Here is a 26,708-nt window from a genome sequence, read left to right on the forward strand (position 1 = left end):
ATCGACTTTCTGAATGGCTTTGGACACATCATCTTTCTGTGCCTCAGTTTTCCCATCTGTAAAAGGGGGGCAATCATATCTGAATAAAACAGCTTGGCAACTATTACTGAAAAACACCACAAAAGAAATATCATTAACAGTAAGCAAAAATCACTTTTTTTTCTCTTTTGTGACTTTGTAACACATGGATGCTACTGTAAAAGGAAGAGTGTAACTTTCAAAGAACTATCATTCCCCTAATACCCCCCTGAAACCCATATGAATGCATGTGAGAGGAGGAGGGTTACCCTTACCACAAAACGGAGTTAAATAAAAATTGCTTATCCAAGGAATGATTAAGTACTTTGATTTTTTCAATGTATTTTTTATCTTTGGAACAGTCATAAATAGCAGTGATCGCTGTTGGAAAGTCAACAAAGACTCTTAATGCAAGCAGAAGCCTGACCCTAAACAGTAGAAACTGCAGCCTTTTGTGGGTAACAAACGATCGCTCTTCTATTGGTCAGAAATCATTTATCTACGTGATTGAGTGATTAACCCCTCCCTAACTGATTTATACAGCCTGTAGTTAGCTTCTAGCCATTTAGCAAACAGTCCATCTTATTACCCTTTATTAGAAAATTTGACCCTTGTACTTACATTTTTGATGGTTACCTTTAAACTTTCCAGGGACACAATTTGTAATCCAGTTTTTAAAAAAAAGCTTTGGAAATAGTACGCAGAGGGAAGTGCTAGGTTTTCTGAAGTGTTCCCTGAAACTCCTGTTTCCAGTACAACAACGACTAATCAATGAGCTTCCAGCTACAAAGAAAATGAAGTCTTACACAATTACATAGGCCCACATCAGCCCATCAGCAACACCAGAAACAAAGGAATGATAGTGCTCATGTGGTCTTATATATGTGTGTGTAGGTGTATACATACATATTTAAAACCTACATAACCAACATACAACACATATTTCTAGGCTAATGAGAAGTGGGTCTATGTTCAGTGCATGGGTAAGTATAGAATGAAAGTCTGATTGGGGCAGTCTTTGAATATTAGTAGCTTCTCTAGTAAAACAAAAGGTAGAATAGCAGAGTACTGGAAACAGCTTCACAGTTAATTGCAGGTTCATTGACTTCCAGTTGGATCATCAGAGCTGGGCTAGCTACAGAGTCCGCTGCTGTTCCCTGCCCTGCCTGAATGGTGCAAGGCCATCACTTTGCTCTCATACTTGTCAGTAGCAAGCCAGTCCCTGCTTGGTTGCACTAAGGTATAATTTTCTTGCCAGAGATGGATTTTTGCATATTCTAGAAAGAAGTCTCATGCAGAGTTTTTTCCTTTAATATATCCATAAGCTCATTTGAAGAGCAACATAAGTTAAAGCTGCCTTGAAGTAATACCACAGCCTTAATCTTCCTAACTGCATGGATTTCACTACATAGTCTCAAAAGTATAATCTTTGAAGGTACGTAATTATAAAGCTATTTATCATTCAAAACATATTAGCTATGTTTCTTGTGAAGTATTCTTATTTCATTAGGATTTAAGAACAAGTCTTTCCCTTTATACAAACTCTATAGCAATTTAGAAGAGCTCTCTGATTAAAAAAAAAAAAAGTGCTTCCTAATTAATAGGCTTTCACCAATTCCTCCAACAGCTTAATTAATTCACATAAGCAGCAGAAATTTCACATGATTATTTCTAATAAGAATTTTTTATCAGCTCATTTTACTCCTAATATTTCTAGCAGAAAGTGGATTATTCCTCATTAGGCTCTTTCATAGTGCTGAATCCCTCACTTGTCCTGCTAGGGTAATTACAAACATCTGTACAAGTTTAGCACAAAGATTGTGGAGTCCTAAAGGGGATACATTAAGTTGTTTGCATAAATTAAATGCAAGCCTACTTTACCTTTGGGAAAATGTTAGTGCTTATTTGTCTGAAAAAATATTTATGGAAAGCGACAACAAATTAATTCAAGTAAACAGCAAATCCAGTTAGTACTCATTTCCTATTATAGGTCTTTGGTTTAGCTATTTTAAGTACAGTTTTTAACTGGTTCCATTTTGTATGTAAAACAACTATTATTTTGTAGTTGATTTAACATTTACTGGTTTTTAATGTAAGACTTTTTTACTAAATCAAGATTAAAAACATAAATCAAATGTTTATGGCTTCCTTTTGCCTTGGAACAGTTTAGCTCACAGCGTAGCTGAGGCTGTCCTAAGACGGGACACTACCATCAGAGGGAACTGCTAGGCTTTAAAGACAAAATGTTTCAAAGTATGGGAGATGTTTTAAAAGCACACTATGGAACAGAAATGCATCAATTCCAGGTTTTAATGAAGCTCCCTTAATGACTTAGGCAGACAGAACTCTTTACCTAAAGTGCTGTGTCAGGAGAATAATGGTCATTCGTAAGTATTAATTTAGTCCTTTGGGAACATAAAAATGGCATATACCTACTAAGTCTCTGGTTCTCCACTCAGCATAAAACTAAAAGTACCCATATAGCTAAATCTGTTAAAGCCACTGGTACTACTAACGTATGTTTTGTTAAAGGCTTGCGTAAGGGCTGGGATGATGTGGGTCTCTTGCTGTCTATTTGAGATATTTTAAAAGGCTACATAAACTGCACTACTTCTAGCATTTTGATAGTTTGCTCATCATTCCCTGTTTAACACGCAGTGCTATTACCACTGTTGAAGAAGATTGCTGTGGAAGTTAGCTAAAGGAGACAAATCACACACCAACCATAGCCACTGAAACTGAGATTAAATGTCCTAGGACACCTTCTGTCCATAAAGATGGACATTTTTGCAAAAGAAAACTCCTCTCTATAAAGCAAATACAACCAGGCCCTGAGCCTGCAAGTACCTCCACTGACATGCATATTTAAAATAGGACATTTGTCCAAGCTGAAGACCGCTTTTGCAGCCCCTTCACATAACATAGTTTTCTGCGAGAAGCTCTAAGAGAAATTGTACCATTTGAGCGCAAGAGTTAGGATCTACCCTCTATTAAAATTTGGTTGAAAGGCAACGTAAGACCATTTTAGTCATTTTTAAGCTTACCTGTCACTCTCCTGTGTGGTTGTAGACTCCTAAGCAGCCTAGGCTGAGTTTTCCTCAGCTGTAGCTTGTTTAATTTATTAGGTCAAAATTTCTCTCAAAATCCCCACCCTTCTCCACTCAAAGTAAGTTGTGGTTAGGGAGTTCTTCAGGGCTTGAGAATGAGTGAGTGTGTCCCCGTTGTCTGAGAGGATACTTTCATGCAGCAATGACTGTAGCTACTTTTGTAGCAGGAATTCACTTACCCCTTTAAGAGAAACATCCCACTGAATAGCTGAACAGCAAGGGGGGGAAAAGCAATCAGAAGGCAGGTAGAGATTTACAATGCTGATGGTATTTGCTTTTCTGTTCTTTATATGCCTCAACAAAAAGGTAGAAGGAGCAAGAGAAATCAAAGAGGAGCCTTATGGTGATGCCTTACTCCTGACATGCCCAGCCAAAGCCACCGTGCAATGTCACTTGTGTTCCATGTATAGCAGATAGAGCTGTTTCTCCCATTCGCCCTAAAGGGAAGGGCACTGTTACTTTTGTGTTTCTTTGTGGGAGTTAGCAGGAGCTGGCAGCTGGGGCGGACCTTGCTGATCTGTGCACCTCACTTTTTTCTTGTAGAGCAGGAAAACAGGACTGGAGAAGCCATGGAGAACTCACTACCAAGCAAGAAGTGTCTAAATCACCATAATTCAGTGCCCAGGAGATCTGTTCAAAAAGTGAACAAATGCATTCAAGTTGACATGGACTTGGAAGAGGAGAACCACAGGGTGGATCTGAGCCCTTCTCCAACAACCTGCCTTTCTGAGAAGCCACACCAGTCTCCAGGGAACACGCTACCTCCCCAGCAAGGTGTTTCTCCATCCTCCTCAAAACAGTCTGCCACGTTGGCTCTGCAGCCATTGCTGCCAAGCCCTCCACCCCTACCCCCTGGACGCAAGATGCCCCCGCCGCCCCTTCCCATGCCTGCTATAAACACCCCGCCAGTCCCACCGCCTCCGCCGTGCAGTAATCCTGACTGCAACCATCTTGCCTGTGGATGCGCTGGGCACCCCTACCCTAAGAAGGCAAAGACACCAACGCTGAGGATGAAGGTGTTTCACTGGCAGAAGCTCCCCTCTGATGTGGTGAGACGTACGTGCTTGTAACACTGTGCTGGCTGGTTCATTTACTGCACATTTGAACAAAAACAGTAATGTTAGGGGTTAGAACTTGACTCGGTAAGTCAGGCTGCACACACGGTCCTGTCACTCTCTCTCAGTCCTACCAAAAAATTAGTCATTACTAATAAATTGATAAGTCTTGGACTTGGCTGGTAAGTGGAGGAAATAGTAGTTTGGGAAAAGCACAGAACTGAGGGTCCAGATCTGTTTGTTGCTGCTAAAAGTGACCTTTATTACCCACTTAGCCTCTCTCTCTGATCTGTTAAACTGTTGTTGTGAATCTGCTCTAATGAAGGTTTACAAAACACTCGGAAGTCCACTAAGTGGAAAGATCTGTTGAACAGTACTGTGGTTTCTCCTAAATGAACTCACAGTTCCTCATCAGTGATTTGCACACTGCTGCAAAACAACACGAAAGTCTGTGGTTAACATGCGGTCTGCCAAAGGGGTTTGCAGGGCCTGTTCAACCTTTGGCAAGGAATAGGTCCCTCACGTAAGACTGTGAACTCACTTTCCATTTCTGCTGCAGTTTTTAAAACTCATTTCACAGACTACGTATTTTGTAGGAATTCTCCCTTGAGCTCATCGCCAAGTGGCAGAGCAGGACATCAGAGGGATTCTTTAAAAAAAAAAATGAAGTGAGCGTTTTAAGAACTTGTCGCTCGGATAAAATAAACAAGTGTGCAAAAAACAGTGTGGGCCACTGTCTGCTTTCTTATGCAGAGATACAAATTCAGATTCATTCCCAGTGTCCTCAGTGACATTGTTGCAGTCTCTCCTGAAGGAAAAGGAGGTGAGATGCTTTGTTAAAAATTCTAATGTTGTAGATAACTTCATGTGTTGAAGTGCTATGTGTTATTTAGATGGTTCCTAATGATTCTGGCAATGCTGCCGGGCTTGGGAGTCCTTATCTCTTGCAGGGAGACAATTGGACACAACATCCCCTGTGTGGGTACCAGAATCGTGCAATACGTAGACCATCAGCAACAGCAAAAAAGAAGTTGGAGCAGCCTATTAAGTTTATCTACTGCCTTCAGCTCACTGAACCACATGTAGTGGTAATTTTCCAGGTTTAATTAGCCTTCAGTCCTTTGGGATGCTATCTGTGGGAGCTGCCACTCTTAAATAATTAACATTCGTCCAGGACTAATGAGCCTCGTATTTCATTCATCCTCTAAAGTGTTTTCTTTTCCACAAGTTGCACCGCGGGAGAGTGCTCCTCTATCTCTGTGGTCCATCTTGAAGTGTTGTTCTCTTCCAGAAAGCCGCTCCATGTGGGCTGTGGTGGCAGGCGGTAGTGAGGAGCTCGCAGAGCCTGACTATGCCAGCTTGGAGCTACTTTTCTGTGTTCAACCAGCTGCATCTAAGGAGAAAACAGGGCCAAAAATAAAGAAACGAAAAGAGGTATCTGGATTTCTCACTTTTTGTAGCACCTGTTAAAGTACTTGGAAAAAAAGCTTATCCATTCTTTATTGTTGTCAGTCTTTTATAATAAAGTAGAAAGTTTGGGGTGTTTTGATACCTAGCAGCGAAAACTGCCACAAAAAAACACAGAATAGACAGGTAGAGTATTAAACATGTTAATTTAACTCCACTCAGGGACAGAGCTTAGACCGACAAAGGGAGAATGTGGGAATTTCTGTGCTAATTCTCATGAATTGGAATATTCTAGACAAATCAAATCCATTTTCTATGCCTTTGTTTCTCTCTCTCTTCCTGAAACAGATCTACTGACATATACTTTCGTAAATTGCTCCAAGTTTGAGCTGTGAATAGTGTTAATAATGTTATTACTGAAAAAATATTGATCTGGCCAATAAATACACAAAAGCTCTCAGGGTTCTGTTAAAATCCAGGCAGAGGTACTTCTAGCTGATTGCTTTTTTTTTCTCTTATCTTTTTTCCTTTTGACAGATCACATTCATAGGTCTAAAGAAAAGTCTTCTTCTGAATATATGTCTGAAGCAATTTAAGTGGTAAGTTTTGGAGAGTAGCATCTGATTCAGCATATCAGCTGAATGAGCGCAGACACATCAAGTAAAAACATGAAATAAATTCAGCAGACATTTTACAACTGCTATCTGTCTTTAGCAGGGAGTCAACTTTTTTTAACTACTAAGATATAGCAGTGTCAAGCTCTTTCCAGTGAATTAATACCATATTGGAAACAGTTACTAAACCTAAAATGGAAAAACACTAATTCCTAAAGAGGCAATATTTATAAAAAACAACAAAACCATGTAGAAAAATATTTCTCTTGGGTCTTATTGACATAAATATCAATTGCATGCAGGAAGCATTATTAAAGATTCCTAATGGGAAAATCCAAGTTACTTTTGTAATTAGTTAATTTTAAAGATACATCTCCAGGAGTTCAAATTGTATACAGTTTTTATTCACAGATTGTCTATAAAGAGGGTATAGTTTACATAATTAAACAAAGGGAAATCCACCAAATCACAGCCCCCATAGGGGGAAAAAAAAAAAAAAAAGCAAAAGAAGGGAATCCGTAGTAGTTCTTGGCAAAATATCTTCTTTGACAATCCCTGGAACTACTGCAGTCTGAACATGGGTTTTCTGCTCTCTCCCTGCTGTCTGTGCAATATGCCAAGTTATAAGGGCTTCAAAAAATAAAACTCAGTCTAGAGATTCTTCTGTTTTAAGAATAAATCAGAATCAGCCTGAAGGTTTTTTCCTTTTCCCCCTCTTTTGCCATTGCAAGCTCTGCTTTAGGTTGTAGAATAGCTCTGCGTATCCTGGATGCTATTTTTTCCCTCTGCATGATTCACTGGGCAGCAGCCAGAAACTGTGGGATCAAGCAGTTGAGTCCTGCTTCCCTTTTCACATGATGAGACTGCTCTGTCCCAAGCTGCCTCCTCTATTAGCACTGGTGGCTGCAGGGAGCTGATGTTTCCAGAGCCTAAACCAGAGCAGTTTGGATTCATTTCAAAGACATGTTGTCTGCCAGAGTTTTAGGCGAGGATTTCGGGTAAAACTTTCTGAGATTTTTCTAAATGTCTCTCAGCAGGAGGAGAGCCATTAGTTTTAGCCTTGACTTTGCTGAAAACAGTATAGAAATTCAGGAGTAAATCTCTCCTCAGGGCCACTGGATGCCTGTACTAAAAGGGAAGGCGCCTGGATTTGTTGTATAAAGATGAATAAAACTCTGAAAGCACATCCAAATTATTATAAAAGTTGCTTTAGGCTTTCAAAAAACTCTACTTTTTCATTCCACTGTGCTTCTGAGGAGTGAGATCCTAAAAGCACTGGGAGGCAAGTGTAGTGTGAATAATGTCCTTTATTCCTATAGTGGTAGCTGGGGGACTGTGCTCTCTTACCTTTGTCAGGTTACCTCTCCTTACGCTGCAGCTTCTTGGCATCTCTCTCTTTCCTACAGCTCCAATGAAGAGATTGCTGACAGGATTCAGAAAGGGGATGGGTCCAAGTTTGATGCTGAGATACTAAAGCAGCTACTTAAACTGCTGCCAGAAGACCATGAGGTATCTATTATGCATGCTGATTCTGCTGGACCTAGAGTGTGCCTGGTGCTCAGCTTCAAATACTGGCATTGCTAGGGCAAGACACTGTGACTAGATCCCACATACCTGTGCACAATCTTAGTCAACAGCCTCCTAGGATAGAGTGGGCTCTCTATCTCTAGAGTAGGAAATCTTCCCCAGCAAAAATCCAGCCTCATGACACAAAGATTAGGCAACAGCACACTTGTGAGACTTAACAAGAGGCTGAGTTCTGCTTTTCATTCCCATTATTTTAACTAAATGGATGCAGTATACTAGCGTTTGTGAAGATGGGTGAATCTTTCAGCCCAGGTTTCAGTTAGAAATGCTGGGACCCATCTTTCTAAAAGGGTTGCCTGACTTGGATGCACCATAGCATGCTGAAGTCCTGCCTATGGATCAGGGATTTATCATGCAAGATGCTGTACAAACGCAGATGACCTTCCAGTTGAAGTAAAACTTAAAACGTTTGCTCTTGCAAACCAGTTCATTCGCACAATTTATGGCTCATCTGCCTCAATCCCATTGCCTGTGCACACAGCAAGTTCAAAAAAGCTGATTTCATCTCTGTAAGAAGCAACAAGGGCACCAGAAATATTTGTACAGGGATTTTACTGTTTTATCCCTTATTAGATAAATAGCCTGAAATCTTGCAAAGAAGAAAAATCAGAACTAGCAAATACAGATCAATTTTATCTCCATCTCCTGGAAGTTCCTAGGTAAGTGACATTTTCTTCAACCTCTAACTATGAGCACATGTTTCTTATAGATGTTATCCGTAAGAATTAAGCCCTCTGTTTCCTGTACTAGAAAGATGTCCCTAACATTCAGTTCTCAGGATAAGTCACGTGATTGCTGTTTGTAGAGCTCTCAACCCTCTGCTGATGGTTGAGAAACCTTTCTTTACCAAAGGCCAGACAGGCTTTCAGATACTTTTGGCAAGCCACTATTAAATCCATCTAGGTGTAAGTAAGTTGTAGTGAGAAAACTGTTGACTGTTGTGCACTTAGTATCTGTATGGCATGAACTTGCAGACTGAATCCTGCCGCCAGGCTGCCAATTCTCTTCATTCCTGTTTTAGAGATTTCAGGCTGCAAAAGAGAGCCCACAAACCCCCGAGTGAATTACATTAGGGCCTGCGTTCTGGCTACCTCCCGAATTTCTACCGAGCCAGATGAGGCATACAGAAAGAAATCTTTGTGTTCTTCAGAAGAACATGGTGTTATGTTGTAAATCATAGGAATAGTTCACAAGAAATCTGATCATTTGCCCATTCTGCAGCCAGAGACACTTTTCTGAAAGCACATAAAATGTGGTGGAGAAAATGCACCTTTTAATTTGCTCAAAGTTATAACTAGCTTTAAAAACACTTTATAAAATGTTCTCACGGCTCTTCTACAACATTGATCCATGATAAGGATCCATAATGATATTATTAAAAGGCATCATTGCAAAATAGTCTGAATTTCTATCTTAGACGTTAAAAGGAAGAACAACAATCCTGTCTTGCACTGCCCAGGAACTGTCAAAAATTATTGCCTCGTTATGCAAGGAAGTCACTGCCAGATTTGATTGCAACATCGCTTCCTGAAAGAGGAGACTATAATTGTTTCTAAGACATCTTTGGAAATGTCTAAGGGTTTGATTTATTTATAATCCAGTTCAGTGAGAACTATCACATGTCAGAGAGCATTAAAGAGAACATAACAATGCTGGTGCTGCTCTTTGCCTAAAATGGGTAATTCTCTCACTGGACATGAGTCAATTAATCAGGCTAGTGTTTATTTTTTTCTTACTGACTTCTTTTAGCTACCAGTTGCGGATTGAATGTATGCTGATTTGTGAGGAAACAAAAATTCTGCTGGATAGTCTGTGGCCAAAAGCACAAGTAATCAGGAGAGCCTGTGAAAGTAAGTACATCAGTGATGAGTCTACGCTTAGTGCTCAGCCATGGGAAACTTCTGTCTAAATAGAATCAATCATCATATATTCTATAATCAAAATTAACCTCTTAATTGCTGAATATGCAGCGGACATCAAAATCCTGGCTACAGATTCTGCTTCTGGAGTTCATTCTGCAGAACTGCAGTTTGTGTTATTCCGCTCTGAAGCGGAGCTTTTATCAAGCTAAATAAAGCATACATGTCGGCTGACTCCTACCAGCAGTCCTCTGCACAGAAGAGGGAAATTTTCTATATATCAGTTCCAGATTTTGTTTGAATATAAGTTGAATTCTTCTGTGCAGCAGAGATTTTTGTCCATAATAACGAATCTGTTTCAGCTCTTCCTCTAGTCCATGCTGATTTTAGCCCAGGTTAGCTCTGTGATGGAGCAGGCCTGAGTGACATCATGGAATCTGTTCTGCCTTAAAAACAGATATCCCTGCTAATATGCATCAGAATTTCATAAACTCCTTCCACACAAAATTAGCCACAGTTTTAGTTCTAACTCATTTCTTTCTTAAACTAGGTCTTGAGTTGTCAATTCAGTTCAATGCCTTTGGGCAGTCATTGACCTCCTATTGACCAGTTCAACTGCAACACTTTTGTGTATGTTTGCATATTAAATTTGACTATACCTGCTTATTTGACGTCAATGCCATAGTTACTCCTGACTCTGTGTCCCAATCAACAGCTTTCTGTGGTGTCATTTGGTCCTCAGCAGCGTGGGCCAGCATTTCAGTGAGAATTCTTTCTAGCTCTGCCAAAAATTTTGTTCATATTCCAGTTTCTGCTGTCAAAATGCACGGCTTCTCATTATCATTCTCATGAATGATGATTACGAGGCAAAAGGACCTTCAGTTTTTTTAACCTGTAATAATATATGCTGAGAACAGTGGCTATTGACTTTCTCAAATTTAAATACTTTCCCGTGTGTAGTTCTCCCTCATGAGTGGTTGCAGTAATGACGTGCGTACTTTAAACTTGATAGGAAAACCAGTTTTCTGTATAGTTTAGCGAAGAGACTCCAAGAGAAACTTATTAATTACACTTCCATTCATCTGACTTATTTCTGTTCATGCTCTGCATGAACCATCTTTTGCTGGTATATTTCCAAATTCATAATAGTACTGGCTTTACATAATCTTGGATGAGAATTTTTTTTTACCACTGCTGTTAAACCTAAGGAACATCCTATTTCAGAACACTTAATTTAATTTACTGAAACGTCTCTTTTTTTTCTTCAGCCCTTCTTACTAGCCACCGACTGCCAATTTTCTGTCAGTTGATTCTAAAAGTTGGGAACTTTCTGAACTATGTAAGTAAAATGATTTTTTAAATTGATATATTTCTGAAGATAGCAGAAAATACAAATGCAAAACTTGGAAACTGAAGCAAAGAACTTTTTTTCTGTATCCTCCAGGGGCATCACACTGGAGATGCTGGAGGTTTTAAAATTAGTGCCTTGCTCAGACTAACAGAAACAAAGGCAAACCAAAGCCATGTTACTCTGCTTCACCATATTTTGGAGGTATGACACAGCCGTGCAGTTAGTCTTGCGTGCCTTGGCCTCAAACATACATTCCGCTGAAACGAGTGTCCTTCAGCTTCAGTAGCATGTCGCCATAGATATCTGGCGAGCAAGCCTCCATGCCTACAAAGACAGTGAGAACTTTGCCACTGCTTCCTGGGCAGAAAGGATCAAACCCATAGGAAGCCAAATGTTTAGATAGTTAATACTAAGTTTCCTTTTTCAGGGTTGCCCAAGTTGTTTGCTTGCTGCTAAAGGCTAAACTTACCCCAGTGCTCATAAGAAGGAAAACTGAAGTGTTAATTTTTTTGTCCTGCTATTGTCCTTCTGAGAAACTTCCATACTTTTTCACTGCTTGTGCAAGGTAACCGCTTTTTCACTTGAATTTTAGGAGGTTGAAAAAAACCACACAGATCTGCTGCAGCTTCCCAGTGATCTCGTCCTTGTTTCCAAGGCAGCAGGGTAGGCCATTATTGTTTGTTTTTGTCATGTATCAGTTGCCAATCTCCTTAGAACCAAGGAGCTGAGTCATTTTATGGTGGCATAATAAGGTCACAGGACTTCTCTGCTGTGTGAGAGATGTTGTCTTCCAAGACCACGTGGCTGTGAGATTTACAAATCAATTTGGTTAAAGTCTCTCATGTGTAGCTCAGTGGCATTTCCCCCTCTTTACAAGGAGTTAACTCCTTCATTTCCAAGGACCAGATTCTCCTGCCACAGGTTGCAATAGGAACAGCATCTTCCCTTCAATTTCTCAGTCCTATCTGTGAGCAAGCCCATCAGGAGGCACATGGGCAGAGCTGTTCTGAAGAGGGAACAACTGCGATAATTTACTAGCAGTCAAGGGACCTCATGAGCCCATGAGTTAAGTATCAGTACAACAGATATGTGGGTGGAAAGAAAAAGCCTGTTCCTGCAGGCTTCCTTCCATGTGCCTGAAAGCCTCATGAATCCAACATCAACTCATTCCAGTTAGCTCAAAAAAATTACATCGGGATATGCTAAATTACACCAATTAGGAACCCAAACTTATAGCTCAGGATTAGCATTTTTTTTTTTAATTCTTTGGAACCTTGCAATATTTTAATGGTCCTTGTAACTAGAAGCTGGGGTAAACTGCAAATCTGGATATGTATTGACATTTTTGAGCAGCTGCTTAAAATTAACTAAATGTAAAAAGTATGTTGATTCAGTAATGCAACAGAAAGCATTACGGCTTTCGCAAGTTATCTGTGTAGAATTTAAGCTGGATGATGTGTTGAAAGCTGAATTTCTCTCTGGGTTCATGTAATAGTAGAAATACTTTTGTCTGAATCTAAATCTTCCTAGTTGATAATATAAATGTACTCTTTTTTTCATAAAGTAATTGCCCTCTAGCTTGGTCAAACCCTCAAACTTACAAAATTGTTTTGCTAATCAGCCTTAGGAGAGCTATTTACAATGCAAATCCTGCAAGGGACCCTTTTAATGCTGCTCACATCCGGAGGCACCATAAAACACCAAGTCATGTATTGCTGATCCACTACATTTTGTCTGGATTTGTGTCTCTGCAAAGAGGCTGTCAGAACAATAAAATGTGTTGGTTATGCAGCATACATGTTTGGGCCTCCGTGTGAGCTGAATGAAGTTCGAGAAGAGATACAATTTCTGACTATAAATAGATCTGGGAGGAAAACAGCAAGGAGGGAAAAGAACTATTTAAGTAAAGACAGTATTGACACAAGAGAGATGAGTATTAATTGCCTGTGCATAAAAATATGCTGGAATCTTGGAGAAGGTTTATAAACGCTAGACCAGTGAGATTCTTTCGCAGTCTATTCGTGGAGGCAGTGGGGACTTGGTGTGAGGAAAAAAAATAGCCAAACAATGGGAGTATCTTTCTCAGATGAAGTTTGAGCAGCTTAAAAAAGGGTTAATGTGGAGGAGAGTTACTTGCAAAAGCAGGGTCTGGACTAGGCACCTATTCCTATATTCATTTGCAGAGATAATGTTGTTTATAATCTTTTAAGTTAAAGAAAACAAAAGACTTGCTGCTTTAATTTACTTTCCCTTTTGTGGACCTTTCAGAATCCACTTTGAAGTTATGCAGGCTGAAGTAGGTGCCAATGTGAAGAAATTGTTGGAAATAGAGAAGAGTTTACTTTTGTCAACAGATGATTTAAAAATACAGCATGGAAAATCTGTTCAAGTAGGTAAAGCGGGTGTGACACAATTCCCGTTCTTTTTCTCAAACTCTTTAAATCTCTCTCCTCAAAGGCACTGCAATTGCAGGTTGCAGATGAACACAGAGCTCTGGAGGAAGCGGGTCATAACCCCACTCCCTCTGCACCTCTGTGGAAGAAGCGCCCCAGTTTTTTTTTCCACGCCTGTAAAGTGGTATGGTGAAAAGGAAACAGATGAGAATCAGTCAGCTCTCTGTGTGGGCAAAGAAAGGAAGGCCTTAAAAATGAAATGTAGGATGCAACTATAAATGGGTATCGTGCAGTACAGTAACATGTTTTGACTCACTGTTCCTTGGGGAAAGAAAAAAAAAGAAGTGAACAGATTTACAGTTTGAATTTTCTGCATATATTTCCGAATATCCTTTAGATTCTAGCTTTTCACGTTGTCCAAACAGAGTCATGTGACTAAAGATAAACGGAGCTAATCCTGGTGCCATGAATCTCTTGATCAGTCATCTCAGGCTGAGTGAAATTTCCACCTGGTTGTGTGATGAAAGCGGCAACACAATATGAGATGTTCTGGGGCCAAACCAAAGGGGTGGGAAATGCAAACAATTCAATTAAGAAGAAAGTATTGTACATTGTGAACTAATTTTTAATGTTAGTTTTTTAAAAAAGGATTGCTCCGTGTTAACTAGCTTGAGCCTTCTGGGCAGCTCAGAATATGTCAGTTCTTAATGTGCGTAAATTGTGTTGTAAACTGTGTCTCAGGGCAGTATTAGCGCTTCAAAGGACCTACAGAAGGAGTTTGCCAACATTGAGAAGAAGAAGGAAGAACTCGCTGATTATCTGTGTGAAGACCGAAAAAAACTGTCACTGGAAGATCTATTTATCACAATGAAAACCTTCAGGGAGCTCTTCCTCAAGGCCTTACAGGTGGTTTGCATTTGTGACTGTTTAGCAATACAATGAGATTGCCTTTTTCTTAACACGCAAGAATGTCTCTTCTTTTATTCCAGGTATAGGAATAGGGCTACCTAAACCCTGGGTCCAGGAGTAAATGGAAGTGGTTGCTTATTTGCTTGCATTCAACAGCAAGAAATAAGCATATGGGTAAATTCAAAATGTACTCTTATTTATTTATTTTTTTGGCTACAGAGAATTAAGAACTCTCCAAGAAGTTGGTCCCACTGTAAAATCACTAATCAGGTCTCAATGGAATAGAAGCTAGTGGTGTGTAAAAGAATGAGCAGCCTAACAGTCTTTATAGAAAGAGTGAAGGTCTTGCAATAGGCAAAGCCTGATCTGAAGATACCTTTACATGTGGGCATTTCATTGCACTAGTTAGTTCAAGTCAGCATGTTTTGTGTCCCCTACAAAACTACTTCCCGAAAGATGATTTTAGTCCCTTTAGGGTCTCATGAAGTAACACTGCTTGCAATAAGGATTAAGAAAAGAGCAGCTTGCCCATATAGGTTGTGTAGACTAGCTCCTCCTAATTCCTAAACCTACAGTAATCCTCCAGTTAATATCCCCTACTGCATACTTCATGCCTGAAGTAATGCACTTTCTCTAGCATTCTCTTAATGCCAGGTAGTAGTGGCTTCATACGTTTCTTTCAAAGCAACAACAATCTATTCCTGTGCTGACTCCTGCAGAGCCCAAGATGGGACTTGCCTTCTACAGAGGGAATCATTTCCAGTCATGTTATGATAAGTATTGCATGTTATGATAAGTATTGCATATCAATGTCAAGGCAAGGGAGGGTGATGGGTGTATTAGGACAGATCATAGTTTCAAATCAAAACAAAAAAGCTTCTGTGGAAGCATCTGAAGAGAAAAGATGAAAAAGATATCCTGTAGTATTCCCACTACCTGGTCCTCCTATGAGATATGTGGGTTGCAATTTTGCAAGCAATATGGATACCCAAGCACAGAAATGATGGGATACTGTCAGAGACAAGAAAAAAGAAATATGACAAACCACAGATCCTTTGACAATACATTTGACCCTAAAGTTCCTGAAAATCCAGGCAGAAGTGAAGGACTGAGAGAGCCAGGAACATCACGGCTCAAGATCTGTGCAGAGCCACACTGGAAAACTGATGTGAAGGGTAACTCTGGCAACCAAAGTTCTTTGAAAGAAGCAGTCCCAATAAAGGTTATGTAGTGTGTCCCAATACAGCTGCAGAAGGAGATCTGAACTACTCTTGGGGGTACTAGTTGCTCACAGCCAAGTTGGAGCAACTGGAAAGAAGCTGCTTTTCCTCTACCCAACATGTAAACTCCTTTTCATCCTATTTTGGTTTAATTTCTCAGCAGCACTTCACCTCAGAAATACCACAGCTGTTAACCATTTTGTCTGCCTGTTAACTTCATTACATTCCTATATATTTCTTTCCCATCTTTCCCTGCTTTCTGTCACTGTAGTAAAGATGTTGTATATGCTCAAAACAGCAACAGGCCAAAAAGTTTAAGCTTTCCATTTTTAAAACATTTTTATTACTCTATTGTTTAGATTCTACGCTAGAATCAGACACTTGCATCACCTCTTCCTAGTGTCATTTGGCTTTAGAGGCTAAGCTATGGCTAAGACGCTGCTTTTATTTTAAGATGAGTGCTCTGTGTAAAGTAGGTCTGTTGGCACTACCAAAATAGTTAGTGTTGTCCTTCCACTCTCACATTAAGTCAGCAAGGAAATTATTTTGATAAATTGTGGTGCTTCATGTTGCCAGGTTTTCCCAAAGAAATTTTGAATTACTTCCTTCCCCGCCCCCCCCACCCCCCGATGATTCTTTCTGGTTTCTTATCCTTCGGCTATTGAAGACTGACCTACACAAATGAAACTGTTAATGTGCACCCTGCATTCCTCCCCATCTATTTTATGAGAAAAAAAAGTCCTTTTAACACCCTAGGGACCCCTCCCTCAACTGAAATAGTGAAAAGGAGCTCGTCTTTACCCAGGGCTGTATGTTTTCCCACTTATCAAAAGAATTAAAGGAGCAGATGGCAGGAGGAAGGAGATGGGGAGAAAATAGCTTCCCAGCTTAAAGATAACAGTACAGACCTGGAGATGCACTGAGTTCTAAAACTGTGTGGAAAAGAAACTGTGGACGGGGAGAAACATTTGACTTTCCTTTAGCAGGTGCAGCTATTCAAAGAGGGGAGCTCCCTATAAAGAGGCAGTCTAGTCTCAGAAAAAGGAAAAAAGATTGCTAAACAAAATCTGCTCTAGGAAGTACTCAGCTCTTCACAAAGTCATACAGCCAGGTCTGTGAAGGGGTAGTTCCCTGGTGTGCTCCCTTGGATAACTGAGCTGGAGCACCAGCTCCTCAGTAGAGTGTTGGAATGGGACATTTAGATAGCGTGGGAGTAAAAAGTTGTCATGGAGCATCTTTTAATTCAAAGATCAAGCAAGTATCTAACGTCCTACAGAATACAAAATGCAATTCCAAAATGACACCTCTATTTCATTTAGTCTAATTCTTACAGCTACCTTTAGTAACCCTAGACATGGAAAAGGGCTTGTGAACAGTAATTCCGCTGCCTTGCTCCCACTCTGCCTTAGTGGGCTTTCTTGTGTTGAAGAAACTCTGTTAGCATTGTGCTTGTGTCAAACCACTAACTGCTATTTTTATTTTTTCTCTCTCTCTGAACAATTCAGTTTAAGCTTGCTCAGTCCATAGATTTACTCCTAATGGGTTTTGGTTTGTTTTCATTACAGGGCGTTCTGCTCAAGCAGCAGAACAAAGCATCCCTGAATTCACCTCCTATATTTCTTGAGCAACGTTACATAGAGACGTTCTCTGAGGACCTGCAGTTTTGAAAGTCTCTCAGCATCCATATCTCAATTATGCTAAAACACAGCAGGGATTTATCAGGCAAGCACATAGGAGGCATTCAGTGATGAAAGGCTTTTAGCCTCTTCAAAGGACTTCACCACCTGAATCTCATTCTTTCAGAAGCACTCTTTGTTCAGGGCAGATGAATTCTTTTCTTTCGTTGTCAGGGATAATGCACCATTTTTCTCTCTTTCTCCAGGCATCCAGTGAAAGTCCCCATAACCTGGAGCCCATAGTACTCCTATAATTCTGAGACTCTAATTGTATTTATGTTCACAAGTTTGCTTTATTGATCTGGAAGTCTTTCTGAGGACGAAAAGATCCTACGCTTTTATAGTCTGTAAAGCTCTAAGAAATCCATGCATGCTTCCTGGGACTTTGTCAGCCTATCTCATGGAAATAGTGGAAGATGATCCATGGCAATCAACTAAATCTATTAGTTCTTTGCTGCTGCTAAAATCTGCAAAGACGACATGACGTGTCTTGTGAAGAAACCTCTTTGCATCAAATCATCAACATCCTCCTGGATATTGTTAAATTTTATATGACACAGCAGCACCCTGCTCATAACATCATAAAACTCTATGGCAAGAGGCCTAATAACTGATCTTCCTACAACCCACAGTTCAGTGGCTGCCTGATGCAGTTAGAAGCAGGCAGACTTCCAGGTGGTGACAGCAACGTTCTGTTGATGACTGTAGCTCTGGAACAAGGATTGCATAAGCTTTTAAGAAAATGGCATTTGTCATCTTGACGTTCTGCTGCTGTTAGCCTAGCTATTCAGAATTACCATCTCCTACGACTGTGCTACTTGTCCAAACACAGAAATACTCCTCCATTGAGTATAGGTCTTCCTTTACTGAGTTTTAGTTCAATTTCTTTCTCTTCTTCCATTATTTTATAGCATCCCAATATCAACAGGTCTAATGAAAACAGAGTCCCATCTGACTGCAAGGTCCCATTAGGACTTATGCCATCTTGATAGCTGTATGATTGGTACCAACAGACATGCAGTTTGGACTCTGCTGCTGAACACCAGTGCAGAAACACAGCTGGCAAATTTAATGGGTGCCTGAAGAGGAATTGTGAATTGTTTTTAAAAATAGTGACGAGTTCCGGAAGTTTCTGGTAGAAATCAGAATACTCAGAAACTGAAAATCAGAACTTCAGAAATTCAGAAGTTTCTGAATACAAATCAGATAAAATCGAAGTTGCTGTGCAATAAATATCTAGAATGCTAATTAAGTTAAACTAATGCTGTGTTTTGTGGTCACAGGGATTAATTAAGAATGTATTTCAATCCACAGTTGAATCCTTACAGTTAAAGCTAATGAACTAATTTGCTGGTAACATCATCACGTGGAGCAGGCCGAAGGCATTCATCAGGAAGCTCTATTCTGGCTTTTGCCCTCAAACTCCTGCAGCTGAAAAATATCATTGCAAGGGTGTATAAGGCACATTTAGAAGAGTTACTCATCGCAAACTGAGAGTGCTTTAACCAGCTTTTTCTTCAGTAGCTCTTTTTATTTAACTTTCTATTTGTCGTTCTGTTTGAATGCAGGAAAATCAAGAAAGGAAAGAACAAGCTGCAAAGTCTGAGAAAAGGAAGAAACAACTTAAAGGTGAAGAAGCAAAGAGAATAAAGGGAGAGTATGGAAATACCAGTGTGTTTAACAAAAACTGATTCTGGATTTATAGCCAGTCTTTTGTTAATCAGGAAGAACGTATCTGTTTAGCTATGGATGATGTTACACAATGAGAATGATTTAGCAGTGGTTGGCGTAGCTGTCAAGCAGATAGTGATAGTAGGTCATCAATTTTCAAGTTCATGTGAATGTTCAGAAGAGATCATGATTGGGATATTAGAAAAAATATCACTCCGAAAGAGTAAGTTACTAGCATTTTGCTTAGAAGTGGGTGATATCCTGCTATTGCTCTGAATAGCTGTTCATAGGTTTTTAGGGATGTAGAAAGGTTCCATGCTTTTGAACTTCAAGCTGTCTTGTGGCACTGTGGTAGGCAAGTTGAGTCACATGTTACTGTTACCACAACGTTTTGTTCTTTTCTGATTAGAGTTCTAATTCCTTAAAGCAGTCATGTGTGCGCTTAAATGAGAGTCTGTGCTCTGCTGAAGAATGACAGACTGAGATAAATGCACAAAAGCTTTTATATGCTAGGCTTAGCTGGATGTGAAGCATTTCTAGCGTTAACATTTGCATGTGTACATTTTGGAGTTCCACTCTGGCAAATACCTGACACTCACTTTTCATGAAGATTTGTGTCAGTAACATTTAGTTATAGTTCTTGATTCTTCAGAGAACAATTGCAAAAAAGCCATTAAGTAAATATGAGTGGAGTTCATGCAAATATTACATTGGTTGCTCACTCCTTAGAGGCTTGTGCTTGTTTTTCATTGTCACTGTTGTCTAATTAAATGGTCTTCTTTTAGCCTCTGCTTCACAGTTACTGGTCTTTAGAAATGTGTTTTTAAATATATATAAATATACTGAAAACTGACCAACACAACGTTTCCAATACTGCTGGGCAGTCTGTACTGTGAATATGTTTTACCTAGTTTGCAATTATAACATGCTTAATGTAAAGCTGCAAATTAATTAAAACAATAAACACTTTTGCTGTAAACACAGAGAATAACTTAGTGTACAGTAAAATAAAGTTATAAAGCAATGTTCAGCAGATATAAGGATTAAAGGCGTTTCAACCCCGTGAAAAGAAAGCACCAGACAATAATAACCTTCTGCATTTCCAGCACTCAGTTTTGAAGGGACTATAGTAATTTTTTTTTGTTTTCTGAGGAGGTGGTTTTAATTCTTGGAGTATAAACTTAAAACATGAGAGAGAGAATTTAGACTCGGGTTTATTTTTCCATAGTTTAGAAAACTGTGGCTAGTTATTGTGCTAGTGACATGAAAATCAGGCATGTAATCTATGTATTTTTATCTGCATCAGGATATGGTGACAGAAGCTATAGAGAATATCAGGTCTGACCTAACATGAGGTTGGAACTCATCTTTATTTTTAAGATTTTTCAATCTATGTATAAAATAGAGATTTTTTTGGGGGGGGGGGTCATATATTTAGCAAACTAAGTAAATTCTTATTTATTTTCTGAAGGAGGTAAGGAAAAGAGTAAATTTGGTGAGACCCTAATCGCATGCGCTTGCAGGATTATCACAGCCTGGTTCCACAAAGAATTACACATTTAACTTTTTAGGTATCTCCCTTAAAGTTAGTGATATATAGCACACAGGTGATCTTGTGCATAAATTTTTAATTATGCAATTATGCAATCCTATAGTCTTTGAATCTCTGACCTTAACTCTAGTCACAAGTTCTCCTACTGTCAATGTCTGGTTTTCCCAGTTGCCTGAGGATCATTTCTCTGCAGCTGACAGATATGCCACAAACAGTACACAGCAGCAAAGTCTCTTAGTACAGGCAATAATCTCACTCTCCCTAGTGAAAAGAAGATGTGAAAGTAGAAGTACATATAACTATTAATTGATTAAAAGGAAAAGCTTGCAGTTACTGAAAACTACTAAGAACCAGGCATGATTAGAAAGTGTTACCGAAACGTAAATGTCCATCACGATTAAGAGGACAGATCAATATACTACTTGACTGCATGTATTAAACAGCTTTCCTGTGAGTGAAGTTTAATTCAAGGTAGGATTTCCAAAAAAGTTTGATGCCAGGCTCCTGCTGATTCCAGGGGCTTAGATATCCAGCTGTTTCTGAACTCCTTTGAACATAAGTGGTTGCATATATCACAGAATCGTTTAGGTTGGTAGGGACCTCTGGAGATCACCTAGTCCAACCCCCTTGCTCAAGCAGAATCATCTAGAGCACATTGCATAGGATCGCGTCCAGACGGGTTTTGAATATCTCCAGGGAAGGAGACTCCACTGCCTCTCTGGGCAACCTGTTCCAATGCTCTGTCACCCTCACAGTCAAGAAGTTTTTTTCTCAGGTTTAGGTGGAACTTCCTGTGGTTCAGTTTCTGCCCGTTGCCTCTTGTCCTGTTGCTGGGCACCACGGAGAAGAGGCTGGCCTCATCATCTTGACATATATCTTTACATTGAGATTTTTTTCATGCTTTGTAATGGATTAAACAACTATCCTGCTTTATTTTCTTCAGCTTCTGTTGTAGCAGTTTTTATTACAGGGCAGACAAATTCTTGAAGAGAATTGTATCAGCTGCAAAGACCTATTGTATGTGTTATTTCAGGAGATGATTAAAGTATTTGGCTTTCTTTAACCAAGTGGAAAAAAATGATCTTATTCTAATGCAAATTTGGACGTGTAGCTGATGACCAGTGTGAGCAATAAAACAAAAACTCCTAAGAATAAAATGTGAAAATGTGCACAGAAGGCAGTGTCAAATATCTGGTGAGAATGTATCTATTGCAAATACTGTTAACTGTAGTAGAAAATAAAACGCTATTAAAAGATGAAGAGCAAGTAAATTTTCACTAACACTACAGAAGTTCCACAATATAACTGCCACCTTTACATACAGAAACCAACCACAAAAGCAGATCCCCAGACCGGTTTCTTACGCTGATTTATTCAGGGTTAAATACAAGAGCTTTTCTTTGGCAAAATTCTGTCTATATTTACGCAGGACTAAATCATCTGGCTGTAAGTAACAAACTGATAGATGATGAAATGTCATCAGCATACATTCATCTTGCAATAGTGAAAGTCTTCAAGAGCAGCCTGTTAAAGAGAAAATTCCTTAGTTCAATGAGGAAATAAGAAGCAATTGTTTTTTTGCTAAGAGGTTACTGGGCTACTGCCGTATTGCTTAGCTTTGGTTTGCTTTTTTAAAGTATGTAATAATGGTTAAAAACTGTATAATATAGACAAGTACAACTTCTAATGTAGGATTTACTTAGTATTATATGAAACTTCAAATAGAAGCTTGAGTGTTGTTAATGAAGTACTGCTTAAAATAGGAACACGTTGTATTTGAACTCCAATATGTTTTTTGGTTTTGAACTTATTCATCTTAGTAAACAGAGCTAAACAAATGTGTCTGAATCTGTGAGGCTTATTAGTTGTGTTTTTTAAATCACATACTAACAAGTAAGATCCCAAGTGACTGCTCCTACTGTGCTGATTCTGAATACGTTCTTGATTTTTAGCAGCCTTGCTTTCAGGTATAACTGTAAGGACAGACTAGCTGGGATAAATAGCATGTGCCCATCCAAAAAAATGTAAGAACTTACAGAATTAGGTGGCAGTTGATCAGCTTTATAAGTGTTACCTAAGTATTAGAGCTGGAGATCTAAACAGGTACTTTTTGAGTGTTTAGGCGTAAGTCTTTAGAAAAGACCGACAGCACTGGGAATTACACAGTTAATAAAGCTGTTTTAAGTCAGAGTGGTTAATGTTGAATCACATTTGCCTAATCTGTTCTTAAAACATCCAAGGATACCGAGAGGGATGCCAGCAGCCCCCCCAGACATACTGCTTCTGTGCTAAACTGTAAATAACCTTAGAGGTAGCGTTATAGCAAAGCTGGTCTTATTCACAGCTTCTCTTTCAAGCCTGGATAAAGGTCTATATGTCTTAAAGCTTATTCACATGTATCATATCAGTCAGTTAGTCTAATAAAAGATACAACCTTTTTCTCATGGCATCCTGTCCACCATAAATAGAGAAAATACGTTACTCTTTTTTAATTTGCAGCAGCCTTTTACATATTTGGCAGCTGTTATCGCATCACTTTTGGTCATCTTTTTCTAGACTAAACAACCCCAGCCCTTTCAGCGGCTCATCACAGGGCCTGTTTTCCAGACCTGTGTTCATGTACTCTGGCTTTCATCTGGATATTCTCCAATTGGATCTCATCTTCCTCGCAGTGCAGTGCCGAATCTGGATTCTGTACTCCAGCCTAGGGGTTCAGCAGGGATGAGGAGAGTAGAAGGACTCCTTACTGTATTTTATAGGTTACGTTTCATAGGTTGTTTATTCATCTTGGCGTGATGTTTGCCTTCTTTTCCAACCATACAACATTTTGACTCCCGTTCAAGGAATCCCGGCCTCCAGCATGTTTCTTGTCGCTTCCAGCTTTGTGCCATCTGCACGCTCAGTAAGTACACCCTTTGCTGCAGTCTTCTAGTCTTTCATGAAAAGATGTAAGAAATTTTGAACGACTTGGTGGTTTTTTTTCACATGCACCTTGTCCAAATGAATCATTGATTACTACTCTCAGAGTAGAGGTTTTCACATGCTTTTGTATCAATTTTATCAAAGCTGTGAAGAAACTAATCTTTGGTAAAAACATAGTTCTGACAGTACGGTTTTGGTTAATTTATCCTGCAATAAATCTAAAGTGTATTGTTTTGACTGTGGGGTGTATTTAGCTCATATTAGTTGCCCTAAAGTAAAAAGCACTGCATTTTTTTTTTAATTCGAGAAGACACATCTCTGAAAGCTTTTCTGTGAAGTTGCAAAGGATGAGCATTGTCAGGTGGATTATTTTCAATAGAAGAGCTCTGAGGAAGAGGGAGCAGTGGTAAGATACTGACACCAATTACTAAGTGGCTCATTCCCACTCTCGTCAGTACTCAGCACCAGGTGATTCATAGGTGACAGGCAGACTGGATACCTGCAACCTTTCACTCTCCGCATGAGTTCGCTGTTAACCCCATGTATCTGTCAGTTTACAAGTCAAGCGTTTGCTTTTTACTGAGCAAAATCTACCCTGAAGATTTGACTTCTTTCATCTCAAACATTAAAATTGATTTTAATTCATTGATTTCAGTAGAATCGAGTTTGTTTTTAAATTGGGGTATGAAGAAGAATAAAACACACCATCAATTAATTCAGACTATTTTTTTTGCATAGTTACATGTTTTCTACTTTTATACAGAGCTGTGCTTCCTTGGCAGATTAGTTTGCTTTTAAAGTGTTCAGTATTTTTTTCATATGAAACTGGTTATGGAAATGGAAGATTTGATATTGTTGGCACTGGAAAGAAAATCTGCTGGAGTTTCTGAACATCTCAGAAATACAGTGCTGAAGAGAACTGCATAAAATTCTGTGTCATCAGTAAATGTTTATTATTAAATTTGCTAAATCTAAAATAATATAAGAAGGAAAGAAAGGATACTTTAGATTGCTTTTTGTTGATTGAAAGGAGGGAAGTGATAGCTTTCTTTGAACAAAAAAAAGTGTGGAAATGTTCACCCAAGCCAGTCACTTTCAGGATGTGATATGAAAAATATTAATTTGTGACCGGCTGAGAGCCATCAAGAACAAACAGCTGAAAACATTGTAATTTCACGTTAAAAAGGATAGATTCTGCCCTTAAAAAGGGCAATTTACATATAACCATGCCAGGATTGTTTTAAAAAAGGCAGACGGAAATATAACCAAAAAAGTAACATCAAATAAAAGAACAAAAATAAACTTAGTTCAGAAAAAGGTTTGTGTTCTATGCTAATAGACTCTGTGCTAGAGTATGGTAATGAGTGACAAAAGCCATGCAAGAATGGCAATGCTACGTACCATAATAGCTATTTCTTGCAGCAATGGCATTCTCATATTCTAGATGTGTGGAGTTGACTGCAAGCTTTCAGTTTCAGAGGGAATTTTTGTGTGACTGAACTGAGTTAAGAGTATTGCTACATTTTACCATCCTCAATGCTCATGTTTTCAGATTGTAAAGATAAGCATAAATATAGTATCTGACAAATACTTATTCTGCAATGAGATGACACAATTTTTGTTATTTAGTGGACAAAATGATTTTGTCATCAAACAAAACAATTCTAAAAGATTTGATGTAACAGTAAGGAATACTTTAGAGCAAATTTTGAAAGAAAGAATTTAAGTCTGGAGGTGAGCGAACGCTTGAGATGAATAAAGTACACAAGGGCCAAGCAAAAGTAGAAACAGTTTCCTCTGGCACAAGCTTTCTTTGCCAACAATCTAGATAGAGCAAATACCGGAGATATGGACTTGATTAAGACGTTCAATGTTGTACTGAATATGGGTTAGTATAATTACAAAGGGGAGTGAGATATGAGGTAAAGAGAAGTTAAAGTCATTAACACGGATTTCTGTTACATAGCAGGACCTCACTGGCTGTAAATGATTGATGAGTTGACGGACCAGTGCAGAAGTTTATCAGATGAGGTCTTTGAGCTGCCAGCGCATGGCTGTGAAGAGAAATACAGCCAGTGATGGCCTGTTCCCATGTCAGATTGAACAAGGTCGAGCTCAGCTGGTCTGGGAAGCTGGGCCATCCTAAGCTGACCTGTGCTCAGGTGAGAATCCCAAGGAGTTTGGGGTAAAGCCTATGCTTAAGGAGTTGGGGCCAGGTATTTGGTGCATATTAGATCACAGGAACCAAATGTCTTGAAAGACTTCACAGTAAGCCTCTATCCTGACTACTGAAATAATGGCCAGAATAAAAGAAAAGGTTAAAATTCTACAATGCAGAACTCTGAAACCCGAGCCGAAGGCTTGTATTTCAGGCCATGTTAAATCACATGTGGCATCTGGTTTTGAATATATATGTGAAATGCCAAGGAGCTGTGTCTTGCATGTGAAGTGTTAATGGCAGAAAGAGGAAGCAGTATTTCAATGTGTGAGATACCAGCAGTGCGGTAGAAAAGTGTGGGAAAGGAGCTGTCTTTCATCACGTATATAACTTGACAAGCCCAAAAATGTCTTAGGTGAGATATTTCCAGCTGAAAGGAGAATACACTAATTCCAGTGTATAGGGTACTGGGGAACTTTATGTGGAATATGGAGCACAGTTTAGGCCCCTGTACTCAAGAAACATGAACTGAGTTCAGAAGAGGTACAGGAAAGGTGGATGAGAACGAGCAGGGATTTGAGAACCTGTTTTAGAGAAGACTGAAAAAGCTTAACTTGTCCAGACCAGCACAATGAAGTCTGAAACTGGCTTCATTCTGTAAATTCATTCTATAAATACATACATGGGAAAAGCAGAAGAAGTATTTGAAATAAACGGCAATGTCAGCACAGATCATAGGGATAGAAATTGGCCAAAAATACATTTAGGCTGGCAATTAGTGGAGGTTTCTAACTAGGACAGGTCCAGGACAGTTATTCAGTAGGAATAATGAGGTGCTACACGATTTAGTTGACTGCAGTTGCAGGGAAAACAAGACTTAAACATCAGGAGCTCCCTTGTGGTCTTCTGATCCATGTTTATCACCTCCACCAATCACTGCCAAATACTCAGCTGGAGTGTACAGTGTTAAATCTTAGCTATCTTCTTTTCCTACAGGAAATACTGCAAATGCTAGAAATCAGTGTTTCTTCTGGTTGCCACCACGCATGCTTACAAGGTGCTGAAGTCTGCGATGTTTCTATACGTGCATATACACAAACTCACCCATGTGTATTTTCATGTATGTGTGTATGCCTGTGTATACGCGTATCAGCACACACACACAGCACACACACATACGTGCTTGAAATGGGCTACACATGCTGTTAC

The 26,708-nt window shown here is 39.3% G+C and overlaps 1 protein-coding gene across 1 annotated transcript; it reads left to right on the forward strand.

Moving 5' to 3' along the window:
* Positions 1–319: 319 nt before the first annotated feature.
* LOC104144536 (inverted formin-2-like) lies at positions 320–20,285 on the forward strand. The gene is made up of 13 exons (XM_068947241.1): positions 320–1,453; positions 3,669–4,181; positions 5,472–5,614; positions 6,125–6,186; positions 7,608–7,710; positions 8,362–8,447; positions 9,538–9,638; positions 10,916–10,986; positions 11,092–11,199; positions 11,591–11,661; positions 13,267–13,387; positions 14,133–14,297; positions 18,765–20,285. The coding sequence occupies exons 2-13, from the start codon at positions 3,695–3,697 to the stop codon at positions 18,885–18,887; spliced, it is 1,641 nt and encodes a 546-aa protein (XP_068803342.1). The 5' UTR covers positions 320–1,453; positions 3,669–3,694; the 3' UTR covers positions 18,888–20,285.
* The last annotated feature ends 6,423 nt before the right edge of the window (positions 20,286–26,708 follow it).

Source organism: Struthio camelus, chromosome 5 (genome assembly GCF_040807025.1).
Source record: "Struthio camelus isolate bStrCam1 chromosome 5, bStrCam1.hap1, whole genome shotgun sequence".
In the NCBI taxonomy this organism is placed as follows: Eukaryota; Metazoa; Chordata; class Aves; order Struthioniformes; family Struthionidae; genus Struthio; species Struthio camelus.